Below are 20,758 nucleotides of genomic sequence, written 5' to 3' on the forward strand. Positions count from 1 at the left end.
ATATTATTTAATTACTCTTTTACTTTAATTTCCTCTTTAATTTTATAACTTTTTCATTTATTTTATTTTCTATTCGTTATATTTTTCTTATACAATATAGTCATATTTTTACTATTTAATTTTCTTTTCGTAAAAAAAAATAAACGGATATTATTTACTCAAGAAGGTTCTAATTTTTATAAACTATTTTATTCAATTTTAATAATTAATATTTCTCTCATGTTTTGATTTCATATTTTTTTTAAATAAAGCTCCTACCTATTGATAATATTTTTTAATTATAACTCTTTTAATAAATTATTTTTTTAACTATTATTATAATGGTAAAATTATCTAGACAATTCGGTAAATTTTAAACTTAGAAAAACGAAAAGGAAACTTACTGAGTAAATAATATTCAAATAATTTTCTAGTAAAAAATTATTTTTCAATTGGAAAAATCAATTTAAAAAAATATTTTTTTAATGTCTTTTCAATGCTTCTAATTTCTAACATAATCTTTCGCCCCAAACTGTTGCAGGTGATTTTTAATCAAACAGAAGTTTTTTTCCCTGGCAATGATCCACAGTTTTTGAACGTTCAAAGGAACGAAATATTTTTTCATAAAAATATTTTCGTAAATTACTGGTTACAATCAAAAATTTAAATTTACTATTTTAAAATGTTATAACTGTTAGGCTTTAAAATTTCAAATAAACAAATTTGTTTAAGTAGATAAAGTTCACAACGTTTATAATCAACAATTAAAAGAAAAAGAAATATTTTTCCTGTTAAAAGCAGTAAATTTTTTTGTTCACAAATTTTTTCTTATGTAAATTAATAATTAAAAAACAAAACTTTTTATAAAAATTGTAATTATATAAATTTAATTTAGAAAAATATTTTTTTTCTTCTAAATCGTTGATAATGAAAGTTGTGAACTTGACGAACAGATTTTTTTTTATACTTGACACAAAATTTTAATTTGAAGAAGAAAGAAATAAATTTCATTCGTTTGAACGTTCTGAACTTTAGGAACATCCTTGGCAAACTTTTAAAAAAGATATAAAAAATAAAAATGTAAAAATTAATATTAAATGAAAGTCATTAATTCCTTTAAGTTTCTCAACACGAAATATGAGGTAACTTGATTGTGCATGTTTAAAAATATTGCTCATCATGAACCTTATTTTTTGTGCAAACAAGTTCTTTGCAAACATTTGTTCAATACGCAGTAGTAATTGTCAATAAATTTTTGACAAAATAACATAAAGAAAAAGTTTGTTTGCTGTCAATGCTTGTTTCTGCTTGTACGAAAATTCTCGCAATTTGACATAATGAAATTGTTCAATCAATTTTCTTGCTTATTAAAATTATAGCTTTTTAAACTCCATTCGAATCGAATAATATTTCTCTTTTATAATCTAATTTATCCAAATTTTTAAAAAGGTACTTGTATCTGACTACACAATATTTATTACTTGACAAATCTCTTCTTCTAGAGACATTTTTTTTACTCTTCAAAAATGCATATTATTATTATATTGAAAGCAGCTAAGACATCACAATGCGATATTCAGAAAATGTACTCAACTTTTCTTTTTTGAGATTCGAAAAAAGTTTTTCAAGCATGACTAAATACATCATTGTCTTTTTCTCTGTTACAATCTACGATTACTTGGCAGGTCTATAATTATAGCATTTTTATTCTAATTGTAAATACTTTTAAAAAAACGGTTTTCTTCAAAATTGTATAATTCTAAAACTGAATCCTTATATAAAAGATAAATGGAAAGAAAATTGCAAAAAAAGAAATTATAATTGTCACAATATTCCTTTTTTTTGTGTTTTGATTAAAAAATGCATTGATTTTCGCTTTAAATGAAACAGTAAATTTCTTTTAATACAAAAGGATTCGCATAAAGAATTCGTATCACGAAATGGAACACAAATCCATTTCTAAATGTGAATTCTTTATTTACACGCAATTTTAAAAATCTCACTGTCAAGAGTACTGTTCAGTAATCTCATCAAATTTTCACTCACAAATGACATGCACTCGTGTCGATTTTTGTTTTGATATTAAAAACTTATTTTCAATAAGAATCCAATAAGAATAAAATCAATTTAATTAATTAAAAATAATATTTGATAAAAATATAAAATATTCGATAGGAAGAAAAATCGAAGTCTCGTGAAATTCACAAGAAAATATAAAAAAAGTACTGGCGTCAATATCATTGGAAGTTGATTTAAAAACTAATTTTAAAAATATTTAAAAAATCACTGGTAACTGTTAACTATAAAAAAACTATAAAAAATTTCTACTCTAGTAGAAAAAACGAATAAAAATTAAAATGCCTTTCACAACCAAATATGAATATGGAGAGAAAACAACTTCGAAACCAAAAATGATCGACACCTCTCGAATCTCAAATATTCTCATTCAAACTATAACTACATAATATGTATATAAACATTCCTACTTATAATTTCTATAATTTTGCCTATTTACTCGTCGGTAGCTTTATATAAAATCTATAAAGATCGTGAGTCAATAGATAACAAATACATTTAAAGTTTGACCATCTTATAGATTCTCTATCCATATTTAGTATTATAGATATATAATTATTATTTCAGCATAAATAAGATTCCTAAGAAAATCAACCCTTCCATGTTCCAATGTAGGTTTTACAGTTGGGACAAAAGTGATGTACGCTCAGAAAGGCGCTCATGCAGTATGGCAGACAAGAACAGAGGCAACATCTGAAAGTAGAAATTAATCGATAAAATCCATATCTAATTAATTCTTAATCTAAGCCGTCGTCGTGTCCACACACAAAGTAACGAAGAAATAGTACAAAACGAATACGAAGCAAAAAAACAATTAATAAACCATCAAAAGACAAGCGAATGAATTTAAACACAAAGAAGCAATTAAAATATAAAAAGGATTTAAAATAAAAATACTTTACCTATGAGGAAGCAAAAATACAAATTAAAAAAGGAAATAGGTAAAATTAATTTAAAAAAAAAAGAAAAAGTAAAGCATCTAGAGAAGAGAAAATAAATTCCTGCACATTCGAGAATATTGCATTTTTTACAGCAGTTAAAAGTGAGAATAAGAAAATTAAACGAAAACCACACTGAGAAATTAAATGGACAATTGGAACAAAAAATAGAACACAATATGAGGAGAGAGAAAAAATCGAAAAAATTCGCAATGAAATTTTAAATTATCTGACCTGGTTTCTTCTTTTTCTTGGAGGTTCGAAAACAAAGAATAATTAACCTCGGAGGATAACAAAAACAAACTTGAAAAAAATATTATGAATCGATTTAGAATAAATTAGCAATAAATATCTTTGATTATGATTAAGCTGTTAGTTTTCGTATTAATACACTTTCATGTATTATAAAATCAAATAACATTGTCTCAAATAAAGACAGTAATAATTTTCATTAGTTGAATTTCCAACAAAAGGGATAAAATTAATTTTTTCCCAAAAAAGAAAAATACAAGGAAGATTTATGATTTGCAGGAAAAGCAAAGCAAATGAATTAAAATTATATTTCTCAAAGTTTGAAAGTTGCAATAAGTAAACTTTCAATCAGCCTTTGATTACAATTTCAGGGATCACAGTGATTTTTTTATTTAAAATTAGGGAAAAAAGAGGATTTTTATTTTCAAAAAAGAGATTCAGTTCAAAAAAAGAAAAATTTGCAATTTAGGAAAAAAATTATTGTATTACAGCGTATACAATTTATTTTGGAGATTGTAAAATTTATTATAAATTTTTATTTTCAGAATAACTTTTACTATTTCTAAAGAAAATTTCTTTATAAAAATCAGAAAAATTTACTTCCGATGTAGTGAAATTTATTTTGGGAATTCTAATTTTTAATAACAAATCGTACTGCGTTGAAAAAAAATGTACAAAATTTTTATTCAAAAATTAACAGTGCGAAAAGTTTGCTATTAAAAATCGTTATTTTCAAAGTACATAAATTTTATAATATCTGAAGTAAGATTTAAATAAATATTAGTAAAAAATAAACAAAAAATGAATTAAATTTACTTCGAACTTGACAAAATTTTCTTTAAAAATAGTAAAATTTACTGTGTTAAAAATTGTTATTTCCAGAATAACTTTTACTATTGACGAAGACAATTTTTTATAAAAATTAGAAAAATGTACTAATTTGAAATAGTAACATTTATTCTAAAAATAGATTTTTCAAAGGCTAATTTCACTATGTTCGAGCAAACTTTGAAAAATTTTTATACAAAAATTAATATTGAAAATAGTAAATTTTTTTATTTATTTATTAAATTTATTTAGTTTTGCTATATTAAAAATCTTAATATTCAGAGTCAATTTTATAATAACGGTAGTAAATTTTATTGAAAATTAGAAAAATATACTTCGAATTTATTAAAATTTATTTTGATAATAGTCCAATTGGCAGAAATTCCAAACAGTTTGGGTTTTAGTTCATAAATATTAAAAGTTACTATATATTTGTTGCCTTGTATGAAAAAATGTCTAATTTAAGAAACTCTGAGAAATAATATAAAAAGATCTTTAAATTCAAAAAAAAAAAAAGTTTGCAAAAACGAAAAATTGTATTTTCCCAAGGTTTTTCAAACGCTCAAATAAAAGACGATATTTTGTACTTTTTTTAATTTGTATTTTTTTTATAAAAAAAAATTATTTAGTATTCTACAAATTGATTTTTAACTACGTAACTGTTTAATTTTAATTATTTTTCTTTATGTACAATAATTTTCAAAAATATTTCTTTCATTTGAACGTTTAAAACTTTAGGAGAATAAAAATGTTTCTTCTAGCATAAGTAAATTTTTTTTAACTTACAAAAAAATGATCATTTTTTAAAGTTTTTCTTAAAAACAATCGGAAAAGGGGAGAAAATGTTTGATCTTAGGTATTTTAGAGAATTATATTAATTTAAGGGAATAAAAAAAGGAGACGAACTGTGATCCCTGCAATTTTTCATTTCAATCAGTTTTTCATAAAATTTGAAAAAAAATTTCAAATTTCAGAACATTTGAAAATAAAATTCTGTTTTAAATAACAAAAGCAGAACTAAAATACTTGTATGTACGTGCAAAACATCAGGAATACAATCAAGTTTTAGTTTTGCATTTAACTAGTAGAAAAAAGCATGCAAAGATATGAATGTTGAAATGATAATGTGACGTTCAATAAATTAGATACAAAGTGTGACTAATACATAGAGAACTCACCCAAGAAGACAGAGAATAAAGCAACAGATATGTGCACTGGGTTGATGATCTGAAACTGTCGTTGTCTTAATATCAACATGACAAGTTGGACATCTCATTTTAACGGCATTTGGTCCTAATGAGACCGCAACATGCTGATGAACTATTCGCACTTCTTGAGGTGGAGGTGGTGAAAATGTTTGCTGTGCTCCAAATTGCTGGGAATATGGTGCATTACTTTGAGATGGTGGAACTGTTATTGGTGCTGATGTTCCTTGCGGTACAACTACAAATAAAAACAAAAATGTTACATATAATTTTTCAAAAAAAAAAAAAAACAAAGGAAAATTTAAACAGAAAAAAGTTATTTCCAATATCAATAAATACCAAACCAAGCAACAAAAAATAAATTAATTTAATATTCGGCCTCTGAAAAGATAAATTAGTTTTTATTTTATTAAAAATTGTTATTAAATAATAAATAAAATAAAAAAATAAATAGATAATTAAATAGATTCAAAATATTAAACATAAAAAAAAATGTTTACCAAAAATATTAATTATTTTCAATGCGAATTTATTATCATATTGAATAATAATTTGTTTTCGCTAAAAGTTAGATAATTAATTATTTCATTATAAGCATCTTAAATAAAAAAAACAAACCCTAAAAAAATGGAATGAATGAATAAAATTGAACTGAAAAAAATAAGGAAAGTTTACATAATTAGTATAGTATAGTAGCAGTAAATTAAATGAAATGAACATACATGGAGTTGGCATGGGCATTTGAGATCCAGCCGCTGGATATGGAGGATTATTGGGTAAATTTGCAACATATCCAGATTGAGCAACAGCTTCTTCGTAAGAAGGTGGAGCTGTTGGCAAAGGTGCTGTAGGAGCTGTAGGACCTGGTTGAGGCATTTCTTGAATTTTTTCCATTTCTTTTCACCTGCGAAAATAACGATTCATAAATATTTCAATATTCATTTAGATAATTAAATTCAATCCAATATCTCTAATTATTTCAACTTTTACGATCTTGAAAATTCCAGAAACTTAATTTCACAATACTTGAAAGTAAATATAAATAATTACGAACGGAAAATTTCAATCAATATTTTTTTTGCGAAGAAAAAATAAATAATAAGATGAAAAAGTAAATTTCATCGAAGAGAAAATAATTTAGTAATAAAATCAATTAGTAAACAATTCAATTAACACTAAATAGTTTTTTAATTAATTAAATTAATAAATTAATTTCAATAGTATTTTCAAAAAAGATTTGTTTCTGAAAAAAATCCCCCCTCGCGTTCATGAACTTCGATTTCATTTTAATTTCTATTTTTAGTAACACTATTTTAAATTCAAAATTCCATCGTGGGGGAGCAATCTTCGTATTTCTTTTCCAAAGAATCGATGCCTATAAATAGCAAAAAATAATTTCAACGAGAATGCTAAATAAATTAAAATATTAATTTGTCAAGAGAGAAAACAAATGGAAAGAAAAAGTTTTTATAAACAAGGAAAAGAAAAAGAGTGGAAAAAAATTACATAACTTGATATGAAACATTCCATAGATTCAATATTACGAAGATTTGTAAAATATTAACACGAAAAGAATGGAACAAATTATAAAAACAATAAATTCTTCTATGAACGCTTCATCGCAACAGTAAAAATGAATAATAAAGTATTATAGAACGAATAGAAAGTTTTAACGGAAGTTAAGTCAGAATGTTTTCACTCTTTGTCAGCATTTCGGTCAGGGATTGCAATTATTATTCGCAATAGTAATTTATTATTACGCTTTTGCGTTCTTTTTCAAATTGAAATACTCTATTTGACATCTGCCATATGAGTAAATAATAAATTTTAAAATACCAATTATTCACACCGAGATAAAAAAAAATCTATTTACGTGAATAATTTAAACAGTATTTGCAAAGTAAGCAACAATATTAAAAGAATCGTAATTATTTTATTGCACTTGCATAAGATTTTTTCTAATCAACATTCAATTGTAAACAATTGTAAAAAAGAAGCTTAATTTCAAATATATTTATTATTCCGAAAATTTCCTCAATAAAAATGAATGTACTTTTCATAAAGCAAGAAATTGTATTCTAGTTATTGATATCAATTTCAATTATAAAATTGTAAAATAGATTAAAGTTATAAAAATTTCAAGTTACTTGATTATTTGATTTTATATTGCAAGATAAGAAAAACAGAACATTATCAGAAACAATTATTCGAACTGTATTAATTAAAGAATAAACAACTTATAAAGCATGCAATATTACAAAACTCTATGATTTTTACATACCCTTTAACTATTGAACTTAACCTTTCAGGTTGAAAGATTTTAACAATATTGCAGGATTTTCTCAATACGAAGAAATAGTTGTTGATTAAAATTCTAATCACAATCTTCTAGTCATTTGTTTATCGTCACACTAGATAAATTCCTTCACTAAGTTAAGATGAAATCTGTATATCTCTTGTTGTCTCATATAATGTTTCAGCTGATAGAAATACTGATCCACTGATGCAAAAATTGGTAGTAAACCACTCATATCGTCATCGGAAACTCTATAAAATATGACGCACTCGAATAAATACAAACTACATTTACTTTTATCCGTGAAAGTTATAATGCTTCTGCCTGCTACTGCATGTCAGAGCCGAAAAAAAAACATGGACGTTTGACTGCGGGAAGAATCTTGACCTCGGGAATCCTAACCTAACTAAATGATTGCCAATTGACAAATGCTACTTTGATCCTTCAGATTCTTTGATAAGATTTATACAAAATAATGTAAATTTCGAGAAAAAAAAATTGCAAAAAGTGGAAAAAATATGTTTTGTGTTTACCTTTTTCTCGTACCAAAATATTTGTGCGACAATCGTTGATTCGTTGAAAACACACCCGCACTTGTGAAGCGAATGATAATAAAATTATTAAATGCGAATGAATAGGCCTTATTAAGCTCTAAAATTCCATCGTCGTATAATTTAATGTCTAAAACTAATGGGATTAATAAACACAAATCACTAATTAAATGCAAAGCCGCGCCAGCCGCGCTTATTAATAAAGTGTTACGAGCGGTACTATGGGTACTGTGCAAATTCACTCGTATTTGATTCGCGGATTCATTCTTAGTAATATCCCTGAAAAGGGACCGGGAAATTTCAAATAAATACAGAAGTAATTCCGTTAAAACGGAGGGAAAAACTCTTACGAATAGGAGGAACCAATTAATGATTAATATTTATATTAATCAATTATTAGTTCTACTTGCTTCGTGAGGAAACCCTTTTAGTTTATTATAAAAGTCAACTTTACAAAATGCAACCTTTCGGTTCGAGATTAGTCTTAATACTAAAGAACGACGAGAGGAGATCTGCGACTCCGCTCTAAGTACATAATATTGTTCACTGCGCAAGTCCTGAGTGACGTACGTTCATCACCAATTCACTGTACATTTCTATACACTTCTCTTCTCATCAACTGTACATTTTACACTCATACAGTCATACTCATTGTTTCTAAAAGTCATACATTTATCAGACATTACAAATCAAATATATTACATACTGTCTTATTCTATTTCATTAATTAATAACAATTATTGTATTTTATACACTAATAAGTTTTATAGTTTATTTAGACTTAATAGTTTAAACATTAATTAATATTTATGAATATGATTACACATATTATTAACAAATTATTAACATTAGTTATGAATAAAGGAATGAAACGCATTTTGCCGAATTAATGCGTATTTCAAAACTTCTTTGTCAAAGGAAAAGATATTCGATACTTATTTAGATTTTGTTTATATGAAGTATTCCTAAGTGGAAATACCAAGAAGACTTTAGGGAAATATAATAGCTTATTTTACGAGTTAATTCTCGGAGCAGATAAAAAGGTTATTGTGTATATATTTTCCAATATTTATTCTATTTAATAAATTGAAAGACGATTCGTTTTATAATTCGAAATCTAAAAAGCTGTGCCATCTCTCACGATTTAGAATTAACATTTTACTTAAAATTATTAATTTATATTTAAATTAATTAAAAGAAATCTCATCGATATATCGAGATTCGATTTATCGATTATCAGTAGAGCGAGATAAACGTCGCTCGTTACAAAAGCACCCAAATTGAGAATATTGCGCATGTGCAGGACACAGTGTCACCAACCTTCTCTTTCAAATAATTTCCGTTCCGATAAAAATGTTAATTATCTTCAACTAGCTTGACATTGTTCCAAAAAGTAACAATACACCATAAATTATTGAAAGTAAACTATATATATTGTTTTTCAATTAAGAAAAAGAGCTTTAGTTCCCATTTTACAATTTTTAATTTCTCCGCCCTTTTTTCACTGCCCTCTGTTGGTAGTAGTGCATCATAATTTCACAAAATGGCTACCTTGCAATGTACAAGTTTGTTGTGTTCTCTCTTTATTATGTTAAATATAAGGATAATTTTCTGAAATGTTTGAGCAATTTGCAAATGAAATGAATTTATTATTAATATAAAGGTGAGTCACTATATAATTTACATGATTTTGCATGTCGTACGAAAAATATTAGAAAGTTGCATTCTGTATACAAAGAGGGTCGAACATTTTTCACAACATTCCTAATTTTTGGTAATCTTGACTTTAATTATACTTTAACATATCAAAAAGTAAATCAAAACTGTTGCAATTCATTATTGTTTCACATTTTTTGTATAAATTTGATAAAATTTTGCATATGTAAGCCGCGATCGAAGCGATGAAACATTTGAAACATAACCTAAAAATCAATATACACAAACTCAGCATGACAACAATGTACAATCTTTTTTGACAAATATTGTAATATTTACAGTAAATTATCTGTCGAAATAGATAACTAAAGATAATTTGTATTTATTAAAATTATTATTGCTAACTTTTTACCTGAAACTAAAAAATTTAGAAGTAAAAAAAACACGGAATTGTAATTGTGGTATTTAATCTTCGACTTTTAAACTCAGTCAAAATTTTGGCAAAAATGTTGATTTGTTTTGTTTTCATGTATAATTAATAATTAAGGGGAGGGTACATCGACATTTTTAACTATATCAAGAAAATAATTTAAATATTCCACGAAATAATTTTTTTAAATTAATTTTTTATGAGGAATTCAATGGTCTAAAAATAAAATCAATCAGAAAATAATTTGACCCTTTTTGAATTTTTGAAGCATTTTTTGGAAAAAAAATCTTTGTTTTCATGCTGAAAGTGCTAAAAAATACCATTGTTATCAAATTTTTGTATACGAAAATGCATTTGTTTATTTTTCTAACTAATTTCATATATCATAATTTTAGACTAATTTTTTTGTATTTTTTTATATGAGTATAAAAATTGTGATCTAAAATTAGTTAGAAAAATAAACTAACGAATTTTCATATAAAAAAAATAATAATAATAGTATTTTTTAGCATTTTCAGTTAAAAATCAAAGAATTTTTTTAAAAAAATGCTTCATAAATCATGAAAATCAATTTTTTTATTTGCCAATTTTGTTGTGGATTCAAAAACATATTTTCTACAAAATTACCCATGGATTTTAAAATCCACACGGAGAGAAAAATCAATCGTTTATAGCATGAATGCTTTGTATTTTAAAAGTATGAAATGTTAGTATACTATGACTGCAAGAAAGTATACTGCGATTGCAAGAATCCTATGCTTTTTCGGTATTAGACCCTTGCAACTGGCTATTAGGCCACGCCCAGAGCCTGGGCCGACCAATCACATTGCAGAAAACTTTTACCGAAATCGCATAGGTTTCTTGCAATCGTAGTATGAAGAACTTCATGCTAAAAAGCCCAGATATTTCTCTCCGTGCACCAATTTTTAATTAAAATGAAAATTCAAAAAGGGTAGAAATATTTTTTGACCGGTTTTTATTTTATGCCCATTGAATTTTTTACAAAAAATTACTTTAAAAATAATTTTGTAAAATATTTAAATTATTTTCTTGATATAGGGTGAAGGAACCAGTTGTCGAGTCGACACCAGTTTTCGAGTCTTGGTGACTATTTATGTCTATAAATAGTAAATTATATTAAATACGTAAAATAAAATAATATAACAATATTCCCAATTAATATAGTTATTCATAAAAAAATGTTTTATTTTGTAATGTTAAATTGTTTTTCTTAAAAAAAATAATTTTATATGCATTACTCACGAAATCAGAGGAATGACACCATTTGCTATTTTCATTCGTAATGTGACTTGTGTTATTTAACTTCTAAGTACAGTTTATTTTTTAATATTTAAAAAACTTTTTTAATACCATTAAATTCTGAAGAAAACAAAGAGTATCTAACTGTTGATAATTACTTTATATGACTATTTATTAGTTTAAATAAAATTAATACTCGGTAACTGGTACTGAATTTTGATTGCTCTCCAATTGTCGATTTGTTGACTCGAGAAATGGGTTTGGCATAGGGTAACTGTACCAATTGTCGAGGGTTTTAGGCAACATGTGACTTTGACATTTTTTTTCTCGGAAGTAAATGCACTTTAAAATTTGATTTTTGTATATTTGGACGAAGGATCTAATAATGTTTAATATTCATTTTTATTTTTTTAATATAAACTAAATTGTTAAGCAAAAAATATATTTAAAAGTCAATCGAGCAAAAGCACCATTTGTCGATGGTCTTGTGCTAATTTCTCGAGGGTCTGTTCCAATTGTCGAGGGTATGACATTTTTAAACATATAACCCAATATAACCTAACAATTAACCTGTACAGATATTAGAAAATCGAGTAGATATTTATTTTTTCGATAAAAATATTATAGAACATTACCAGAAAACAAATATATTTATTTAACTATAATTAAATAATTTATAATATCGATATAAAACATTTTTATAGTAGATGATACAGGACAGAAAATTATTTAACTGTTTTTTAAACTTTTATAAATAAGTTAATTAAATTTAATCAATTTTGTTAATCAGACATTAATTGAAAAAATAAATTAATTTAAGTCACATTAAATTTGTAAACGAATAAAATAAACTTTTATTACGAACTGTAAATATAATGGTTAATTATAATTAAACTATAGTACAAAATTTTTTAGTTTTAAATAATGTATTTTTTTATTAATTTTTTTTCCGTCTTCCTTGTTTTTTTTTGGTGATTATTTTCTGTTGGTTGTAAATTTTTGGAGCATTTTTTTTCTTTTTCTCTGTACCTATAAATGTTTGGTATTTATGTTTGACGTTTAGTAAATAAACACTTAACCATCGATAAATGGTACATCAGCGAAAAAAGTGACTACACCAATTTTCGAGTCATTACCTCGAAAAATGGAACTGTCAAAAAAAAGGAACCAAATACCGATGATTTGCTTTTAAAAAATATTAAATATTTTTTTTAACAAAAAAACATGCATACAAAATTAATTTGGTTCTTGTACAAAATTATAATAATAATTTTGTACACAAAAAGTCATTATAAATACGTTTAATTTGCATTTCTAAAAATCTGTTCCAATCAACCTGAAGTATTAAGAAAACGGAGATTCGTGTAAATTTCACAGCAGTGAATTATAATATTAATTAAATAATTATTTTAGTAGAATCGCTACGAAATTTGTATATATAAATATACAGTTGAAAATACAAAGATTATTTAGAAATTTTTTTTGTTCTTAAATATTATATATTATACTATTTATCTAAAAAAGAAAATTATTATCCTCGACAATTGGAGCACCCTCGGCAATTGGTGCAGTTACCCTATTTTATTATTTGACACCATTTTTCGATTGTCAATTAAAAACGTAAGCATAAATATTATCTGTCATTTTCGTAGGTTAATATATGGTTAGGTTTTTGTAAACATCTATTAATTAATTTAATTTTCTAAATACTTGAATTTGGATAAAAAAATTTGTATTGAAGAATTAAATTCATGGAAATTTTGTAAAATTATATTTAGAGTAATTAAATTTGTTATATATACAGTTTTTTTTTAAATTTCTATTATGTGACAAAAAAAACGACAACTGGGTCAAGAAATCGAGCAATTGGTATCTGAGCCTCGACAAATGGTATTTTACAAACAATTTCTTTAATATTAATTATTTAATATATAATTTATTTTTTTAACGAAATTTTATCAAGTATACTAGCTTAGATACTCCTCTTACTTAAATTATATTTTTTAATTTACATGGATGGTTTTGATTGTGATTAAAAAATGTGTAAATGTTGAACCTCACTATTTCCTCGACAAATGGTTCCATCACCCTAGTTAAAAATAACTCAATTGTTTTTAAAAGTTAGGCACTTGTTTTTTTAGTTGAAATACTTTTGACGCATTTTAAATGAATTTCCACTTGTTTTGATTCAGAGAGCAGTAATTAGATTCTTTTTAGTAAAAGTACTGGACAAAATTGAATTTGTTAAAATTCATAAAAAAAACTCTGAATTTTGAAGGAATTTAATTAGAAATTTTAAAGAATTAAGTTTTTAAAAAGTTTTAATAATTCGAATTCTTCTGAAATTAGTTGCATTTTTTAATATATATATTTCATTAAATTATTAAAAATTATGTATTTAAAGAAGAATTTTAGTTTTCAATTATTTTTAAAATTAATAAAATTCTTCACAGAAATTCAATTGTGTTAAAAAATTATTAAAATTTCTCGTCAAAATTTCAAGTATCTTTATAAATAATAAAATTCTTCTCCGAAATTAAATTATTTTCAAAAATTTTCCTCAATTCAATGATTTTAAATATATCTACTATTTTAATCAAATTTTCCAAAAGAATTCAATAATTTTATTAAAAATGTTATTAAAAAAAATCTTAATAAAATTCTAAGCAAACATTTAATTATTTCCATAAATAATTAAAATTTCACAGTAATTCAATTATATTTACAATTTTTTATAAATATCTTCTCAATAATTAAATTATTTTCATAAATAATAAAACTCATTGCAGGATTTTAATTATTATTTTTGATACAATTTTAATAGAATTCCTTGAAAAATGTGATTATTTTTTAAAAATTTTATTAAAATTCGTCAAAAGAATTTAATTATTTAAAAATTTGTTGATAAAATAAAATAAAATTCTTTATTTTGAAAAATTTGATAATCTAAATTATTATAAAACATGAAAAAATCGATCATTCCGAGTCTTTGACTCGGAGTGATCGATTTCTTCATGTTTTATAACAATTTTTTATAAGTTGTTTAATTTCAAAAAGATTTGAATTAAAAAGTTTTAAAATCTTCATTTCTATGGAAAAATATTAATGATTAAATATTTATTTAAACAAGAAGTTATTGATTTTTTTCCGATTTTGCATGTTAGTTTTTACATTAGAGTAATTTTGTATGAATGTATATTTAATATTTCTTTTGTTCAACATTATTTATTAAAAGTTATTGATGTTTTCGAATAATTTACAATTCAAGAAATTTGTAAATAAATGTAATAAAAATATTTTTGAGTATCTAATAATTTTTAGAGTGAATCAGAATATTCTTTAGAATCAGGGAAAAAGTCAAAATTTCGTCTGGAAATCAGGGAAAAATGAAATTAAATATTTGTAGCAACTCTGTTTATTAAATTTACAAATAACTAAATTTTTTTTTAATTTTCAGTGAATCAACCACCTGTAAAGGGAGTTTTTAGATGCGGCTGGGCGAATCAATTTGGCGATTGAATCGAGAAAAGATCCCAAGCTTTAATATGATGGAATACTCGTCTTGGGCTCAACAGCAATTAATAATGGACAATCAACGTTATTATGCTCAGTATATGGAGGAATTATCTCACTATCATCACAATCATCACAATCATCATCACCATCATCAACGATCTGATCTAGTAGAAGAGGATAGTGAGCAAATCGGAGATGAAATGCACGATACAATGACGTCTGCCACTTCCTGTGATCGTAGTTCAAGTGCCGATCTCTTCAGACTTGAATTCGCCGCAACTCAATGGTCTAAACTCGTTTCCAATGCGGAAGGTCTCTTCAATAAGCTTATCGTAAGTAATATTTTGCCTCATACCGAACAAGATCAAATAGAACAATGGCTATGCATGAAACAAGAATACGAGGAATGTATCACGAGCGATGATACAGCGAGTTTTCAAGGATTCGCCGACAATGCAAGAAGATCACTAGAAATAATTGAAGAGGTCACGGAAACTGATGAGAAAACCGACGAATCCGAAAATCGAATGGACTATCGAGACAGATCGGACACATGTTCGGAAACGGAGAGTGAAATTTCCGAGGAGGACGACGAAGACGACGAGGAAGATGACGAGGAGGACGACGTCGACGACGATGAAGAGGAAGAGGAAGACGACGACGACGAAGATCAAAGCGACACAAATTCCGAAAATCCCGATTTCGCCGAGAGACTCGACGAATGCATGACTAAATTCATATTCGAAACCGATGGATTTATTGATTCAAATAAAGAATTTCGAGAGCCAACAACACCAATTATTCCACAAATATCAAGAAACAATAACGACACGAGTCCAATAATGAAACCAATGCCCAGAAGAAATCCAAACATGAGACGAAATTCAATGCTTCCTGGTTCGGAAATGTGTAACGGTCTACTCGCCTTCAATGACAATTTCAAACTCACTCAAGCTCAGAATATTCAAACCGACTCGTCAAACAGTATTAGTCTCTCGAAAATTTCCGAAACTGCCCAAAGCAGCGAATTAGAACCACAAAATAACAATAACGAAATCGCCATAATGTCCCAATCGGAGAATTCACCAAATTCATTCCTAGACGTTCTGAGAAATTCCGAAAGTCCTGGACCAATAAAAGAACTCAAAGCCCTAACAAAAAACAACAAAGCTAAACAAAAGGAGGTATTAAAAATCCAATCAGATCTCGAAGGAGCGCACAAGAGAATCGAAGAACTGCAATCAACGATAAAAATAAAAGAGCGCTTTATAGCCGAAATGATACAAAATTCCGATACAAAATCGTGCGCAAAGCAGAGATTTCACCATAAGCAGACAAAACTAAAAGAGGAATATTACAACACAAGAACGCAATTAGCTCACGCCGAGAGTGCATTCACGACTAATGAAACCGGCGAGAGATCAACGTACAAAAAAGAAATTGAACTCTATCGAAATATGGCATTTCACTACGAAAAAAAATTAATGGACATTGAAATGATAAGGCGAATTGCTGGCGATTCGGCGAGAAAAGTACGCGAACTCGAAAATTCCCTCAGTCTATCAAAGAAGCAAATGGAGGAACTTACACGTCAACTGAAAAAGGAGGAACGCCTAAAAAAGCAACTAGAAGACGAAGTTGCCGAGGATCAAAAGAAAATTCGCGATCTAGAAGAGAAATATAATCTAACAGCTTCAAAATTAAAGGAAATTCAATCGGAAAGCGAGGACGAACGGGCAAAATCAAGAAGTGAGAGAATATCCTATCTCGATCAGGTCCTGAAAGAAAAATCAATGGATCTCGAGAAAATTGACGATACAGATGAAAAGAAAGCCTTACGACACGAAATACAAAATTTTCGTTGTACACGTGATCGGCTAATTGATGAGAAATTACATAAAGAAAAAACCTTCACGACAGTTGATGATGAACGTGATTTATTCGAATGTAGAGAGACCATCGATGTTATCGACGCAGTGATTGAACATAAAAATGAAATGATTTGCGGTAGGAAAGATTTCGACGAGGATTTAAAGAAGAGAAATAATGGAATGTGCCTGGAGCAACTGGATAAATTGACGGACGGCGAAATGAAAAATCTCTTTCACACCTATTTCAGCAAGGTCGTTGATTTGAAGCAAAATCTTCAATCGCTCGAGAGTCATAATCAACAATTGGAAATTCATAATGAAAAATTGGAGAAGGAAAATGTTTGTCTAAAGCATGAATATCGAACAATGTTTAATGTATTGAAACAAGTGAAACTTGAAGCTGAGAAAAGAGATGTTTTGCGGCAGGAAAAATATCAACGACAATCGCATTTAATGCTTAAACATTTTGCGGAGAATTCAAGTAGTTCGGGACAACATGAGAAAATTGATAATGATTCGGAGATTGCGAGGTATAGAAAGGAAAATCGAATATTAAAGAAACGATTACAGGACGCTGAGGCTCATAATAAATCTCCACCTACCAAAGTAACAAGAGAGAAGAATAAATTAATTATTCAAAAGACTACCGACTCGGACAAAAAGAAGAAGTGAGTTCAACATTAATTAGATAGGTAATTTTCTTTTTAAATTTTTTCTTTATTTAGAGGGGAAAAAGAAAATATTTTAATTCATTACTTTCTTTTCAAAGAAAAGTATATTTTACGGTTGGAGATATCTGTGATAAAGAGTGAAATCATTTTTCGAGATTTCTTTATATTTTTCTCAAGTACAGAATTGTTTTTACAATTTATTGTACTTTAATGTTGTACATATTTGTTAAGAATTAGTTTCCATGAATTTAAATATTGCAATATTTATTTTACCGCGTAAATATTAAAATTTGTATGAAAATTAATTATAATTTATAAAAATAATTTATAATTATTAGAAAAATTTAAAAATATGCAAATTCTTTTTTATTTTTGCATATAAATTAAAAAATTTCTGTTTTTTATCTGAGGTAAAAATAATTTTGCACATTCACTGATGATAGAATAAATGTTGCAATTTTTAAACTCAGTTATTTTATAATATACTCTGGATCTTCAAATTTTTGACATTCATAATGTTACAATTGTAACATGGCAAAAAAATTCTAAAGTAATTTTTCAAATTAATAATGAATCAGTGTATTTTTAATATTAAATTAAAATTATCAACGTTTACGTCGACGAAATTGAATTAAAAGAAGCAATAATTTTCCAGTAACTATTGTCTTCCTCGCGTTGATAGGATTGAAAATCTTTTCAGGATATAAAAATAAATAATTTTTCTCTTTTGTGAAAGAAAATAATATTTTCTTTTTTATTTTTATAAAAAATTATTCATTTCTTGATATTAAAAAACAAAATTTCTCTTTTTGCTGCGACAAAAACGTTGGTAACTTTAGTTTCATACGAAAAATCTGCATAATAAGCAAAAGTTCCGGAAATTTTTATCGTTCAAAGGAACGAAATATTTTTTTCGACAAAAATATTTGCAAAAATTACTGACTGTATTAAAAATCAAAAACGCAAATTAAACATTTTATAACTTTATAAATTATTTCTTCATACGTAACGCAATATTATTATGATATAATTTGCATATGAAAAATAAATAATTAAATTTCGTTCATTTGATCAACTTTAGAGACATTCACCCAGAAAAAAGATTTTGTTAATTCAAAGAAATCATTTTCCAAGATTCTTTTTCGTTCATTGAAAATGAATTTTTCTTTGACTTGTTCCTTCGATTAAAAATTAATTTTTCTTTGATTTAAACAAATTTTCTTTAAATCTAAGAAATGTCCTTTAAATCAAAGAAATTTTGTCATTAAAATAGAGACAAAGAAATAATTCTTTAATTTAAAGAAAAATATTTTTAAATCAAATAAATAAAAGTATTTCTTTGAAACAAATAAATTGTCTTTGAATTAAAGAAATTTTTTTAAAGAAATTTTTTTAATCAAAAAAATTTTACTTGAATCAAAGAAAAATTAATTTTCAATCGAAAAAACAAGTGAAATAAAATGATTTCTTTAATTCAATGAAAACTTTTTTCTATGGGTGTGTAAACACAAGTTTTTAATTCTTTAATATTCAGAAATTTTTTCCGAAATGTTACCGAATTTTTGAAAGTTTAAATGAACGACATATTTTTTAAAATCGAAAAATATTAACATAATATTGCATTACGTATTAAAACAATTTATAAGGTTTAAAATTTAAATTACATTTTTGATTCATTGCAAAGGCAGTAAATTTTTTGTTATATTTATATTAAAAAAAACTATTTTTGTCATTTGAACGTTCAGAATTTTTTGAGCATTAGTTTTATCGCAATTATTAAAACAAAAATAATATGAAAATTAATTGATAAAATTTTTGCGAACAAAATAAGCGTTTAATTTAAAAAATTGATGAAATTAAATATTTTAATTATGCTCAAAGGTATAATAGATTTGTCGATGTGAATAAATTCGCATAATTTGTTAACAATAAACATTTAATATTGTTTTTTAAACAATATTGCATATTTTCGGAAAAATATTTATTAGCCATATAAAAGTGTTTAAATATTTTTATTAATAGCCGTATATAGATAAATAATAGCTCTCAGGCCTTGTGCTCTATTTAAAATTTAAAAGGAAAAGTATTTTCTATGTAACGAATTTAAATCTATTCAATGATAAAGTTCCCAATTGATGACAAATGTTGAATATTTAATCGTAGTTCATTCTTTAAAAAATTAATTAGAAACAGATTTATATAAAATATTTACAATACATATTACTAAAAATTAACTAATGATTTTTAAAAATAACTAAACAATATATTTCCTGTTCAAATTACAGTTTGGCAGTATTTTCTATTTCAAAAGATTTTAAATAAATAAATAGAAAGTATTTTCTTTTTATTAATTCTATTTTATTAACACTGTAAAAAATTTTTTTTGACTTATTAATTAATTAATTAAAGTAAATTTAAAGTCTTTGGCAAATTATCTATTAATAGTAAAATTATTTACATAAATTTTGAAATCGGCATGAATTTAACTGTCTTTTTTCAATTGTTATTCACAATAAGAAGCACAGTTTCTTTTGAATATGAGTGAAATTTCTTCAGTAGAATAATTAGAAAAAATCTTCTTGTATAAACTTAAAAAAAATACACATAATTAATGTGTAATCTATATATATATATAGTGGTTTTATCAATTAACGAGAGAAATTGTAGAAAATTTATTTTTTAACGACTGAAAATATGAATGTTCAAATTAAAATTATTTCAACTGAATGAACAAGCTAAATTATGCAACGTTAATAGAATAGCAAATTTATTTTTTTAAATAAAATTTATTATGCAAAGACTAATTTTTAATTGATGAAAAATTGAAATTGCATTATGTAAATTTTTATCTGTAACTATTTAAATATATGTACGTTGCATATTTTAGTTTTACAATGATTTTTTAAAATTAAGTTTAGTTTTTCAAATGGGCAGTAAAACATTTAAATTGTCTGTTTATTTTGGTAATAACAAAAATTAAAAGTATATTATCTTTGTATCGACAAAACTTAAAAGTAATTTACTTTTTCAACAATGAAAATTAAAAGTAATTTATTTTTGCAACAACAAAAATTAAAAGTAATTTATTTTTGGAACAACAAAAATTAAAAGTAATTTATTTTTATAACAACATAAATTAAAAGTAATTTATTTTTGTAACAATTAAAATTGAAAGTAATTTATTTTTCGCAAAATCATAAATTAAAAGTAATTTATTTTTGTAACAATC

General features: G+C 25.3%; 2 protein-coding genes across 4 annotated transcripts in view; one reads left to right on the forward strand and one right to left on the reverse strand.

The window, feature by feature from the left end:
• Positions 1–776: 776 nt before the first annotated feature.
• On the reverse strand, positions 777–8,624 carry LOC122500473 (lipopolysaccharide-induced tumor necrosis factor-alpha factor-like). 2 transcript variants are annotated; one of them, XM_043609412.1, is made up of 5 exons: positions 8,108–8,623; positions 7,560–7,825; positions 6,001–6,182; positions 5,252–5,516; positions 777–2,748 (listed from the first exon to the last, which is right to left on the reverse strand). In XM_043609412.1, exons 3-5 carry the CDS (start codon positions 6,170–6,172, stop codon positions 2,646–2,648), a joined length of 540 nt encoding a protein of 179 aa, XP_043465347.1. In that variant the 5' UTR covers positions 6,173–6,182; positions 7,560–7,825; positions 8,108–8,623; the 3' UTR covers positions 777–2,645. The 2 variants fall into 2 exon arrangements, with proteins under 2 accessions (XP_043465347.1, XP_043465348.1); XM_043609413.1 differs by lacking the exon at positions 7,560–7,825 and having other exon boundaries at positions 8,108–8,624.
• Positions 8,625–9,658: 1,034 nt separating this feature from the next.
• Positions 9,659–20,758, forward strand: part of LOC122500492 (kinesin-like protein costa) — a 43,445-nt gene continuing 32,345 nt past the window's right edge. The window contains exons 1-2 of one of the 2 annotated variants that reach the window (XR_006301483.1): positions 9,659–9,788; positions 14,929–17,550. Coding sequence is in view for 1 of the 2 variants with exons in the window: in XM_043609447.1 (XP_043465382.1) it covers positions 14,960–17,530 (2,571 nt within the window). In the remaining variant the exon portion in view is untranslated. Of the gene's footprint in view, positions 9,789–14,928; positions 17,674–20,758 lie in introns of those variants that run through there. The other variant, XM_043609447.1, reaches the window with a different exon arrangement.

The sequence above is a fragment of the Leptopilina heterotoma genome, unplaced genomic scaffold, assembly GCF_015476425.1.
Source record: "Leptopilina heterotoma isolate Lh14 unplaced genomic scaffold, ASM1547642v1 Lhet_187, whole genome shotgun sequence".
Classification (NCBI taxonomy): domain Eukaryota; kingdom Metazoa; phylum Arthropoda; class Insecta; order Hymenoptera; family Figitidae; genus Leptopilina; species Leptopilina heterotoma.

Bases quoted from the DNA above. Each gene is read 5' to 3' on its own strand.
- LOC122500473 (XM_043609413.1), bottom strand. From the start codon at position 6,172: ATGGAAAAAATTCAAGAAATGCCTCAACCAGGTCCTACAGCTCCTACA. The intron at 5,517-6,000 runs GTATGTTCATTT...TTTTATTTGTAG, and splicing joins AATGCCCATGCCAACTCCAT to TTGTACCGCAAGGAACATCA. The intron at 2,749-5,251 runs GTGAGTTCTCTA...TTCTACTTTCAG, and splicing joins TTTATTCTCTGTCTTCTTGG to ATGTTGCCTCTGTTCTTGTC.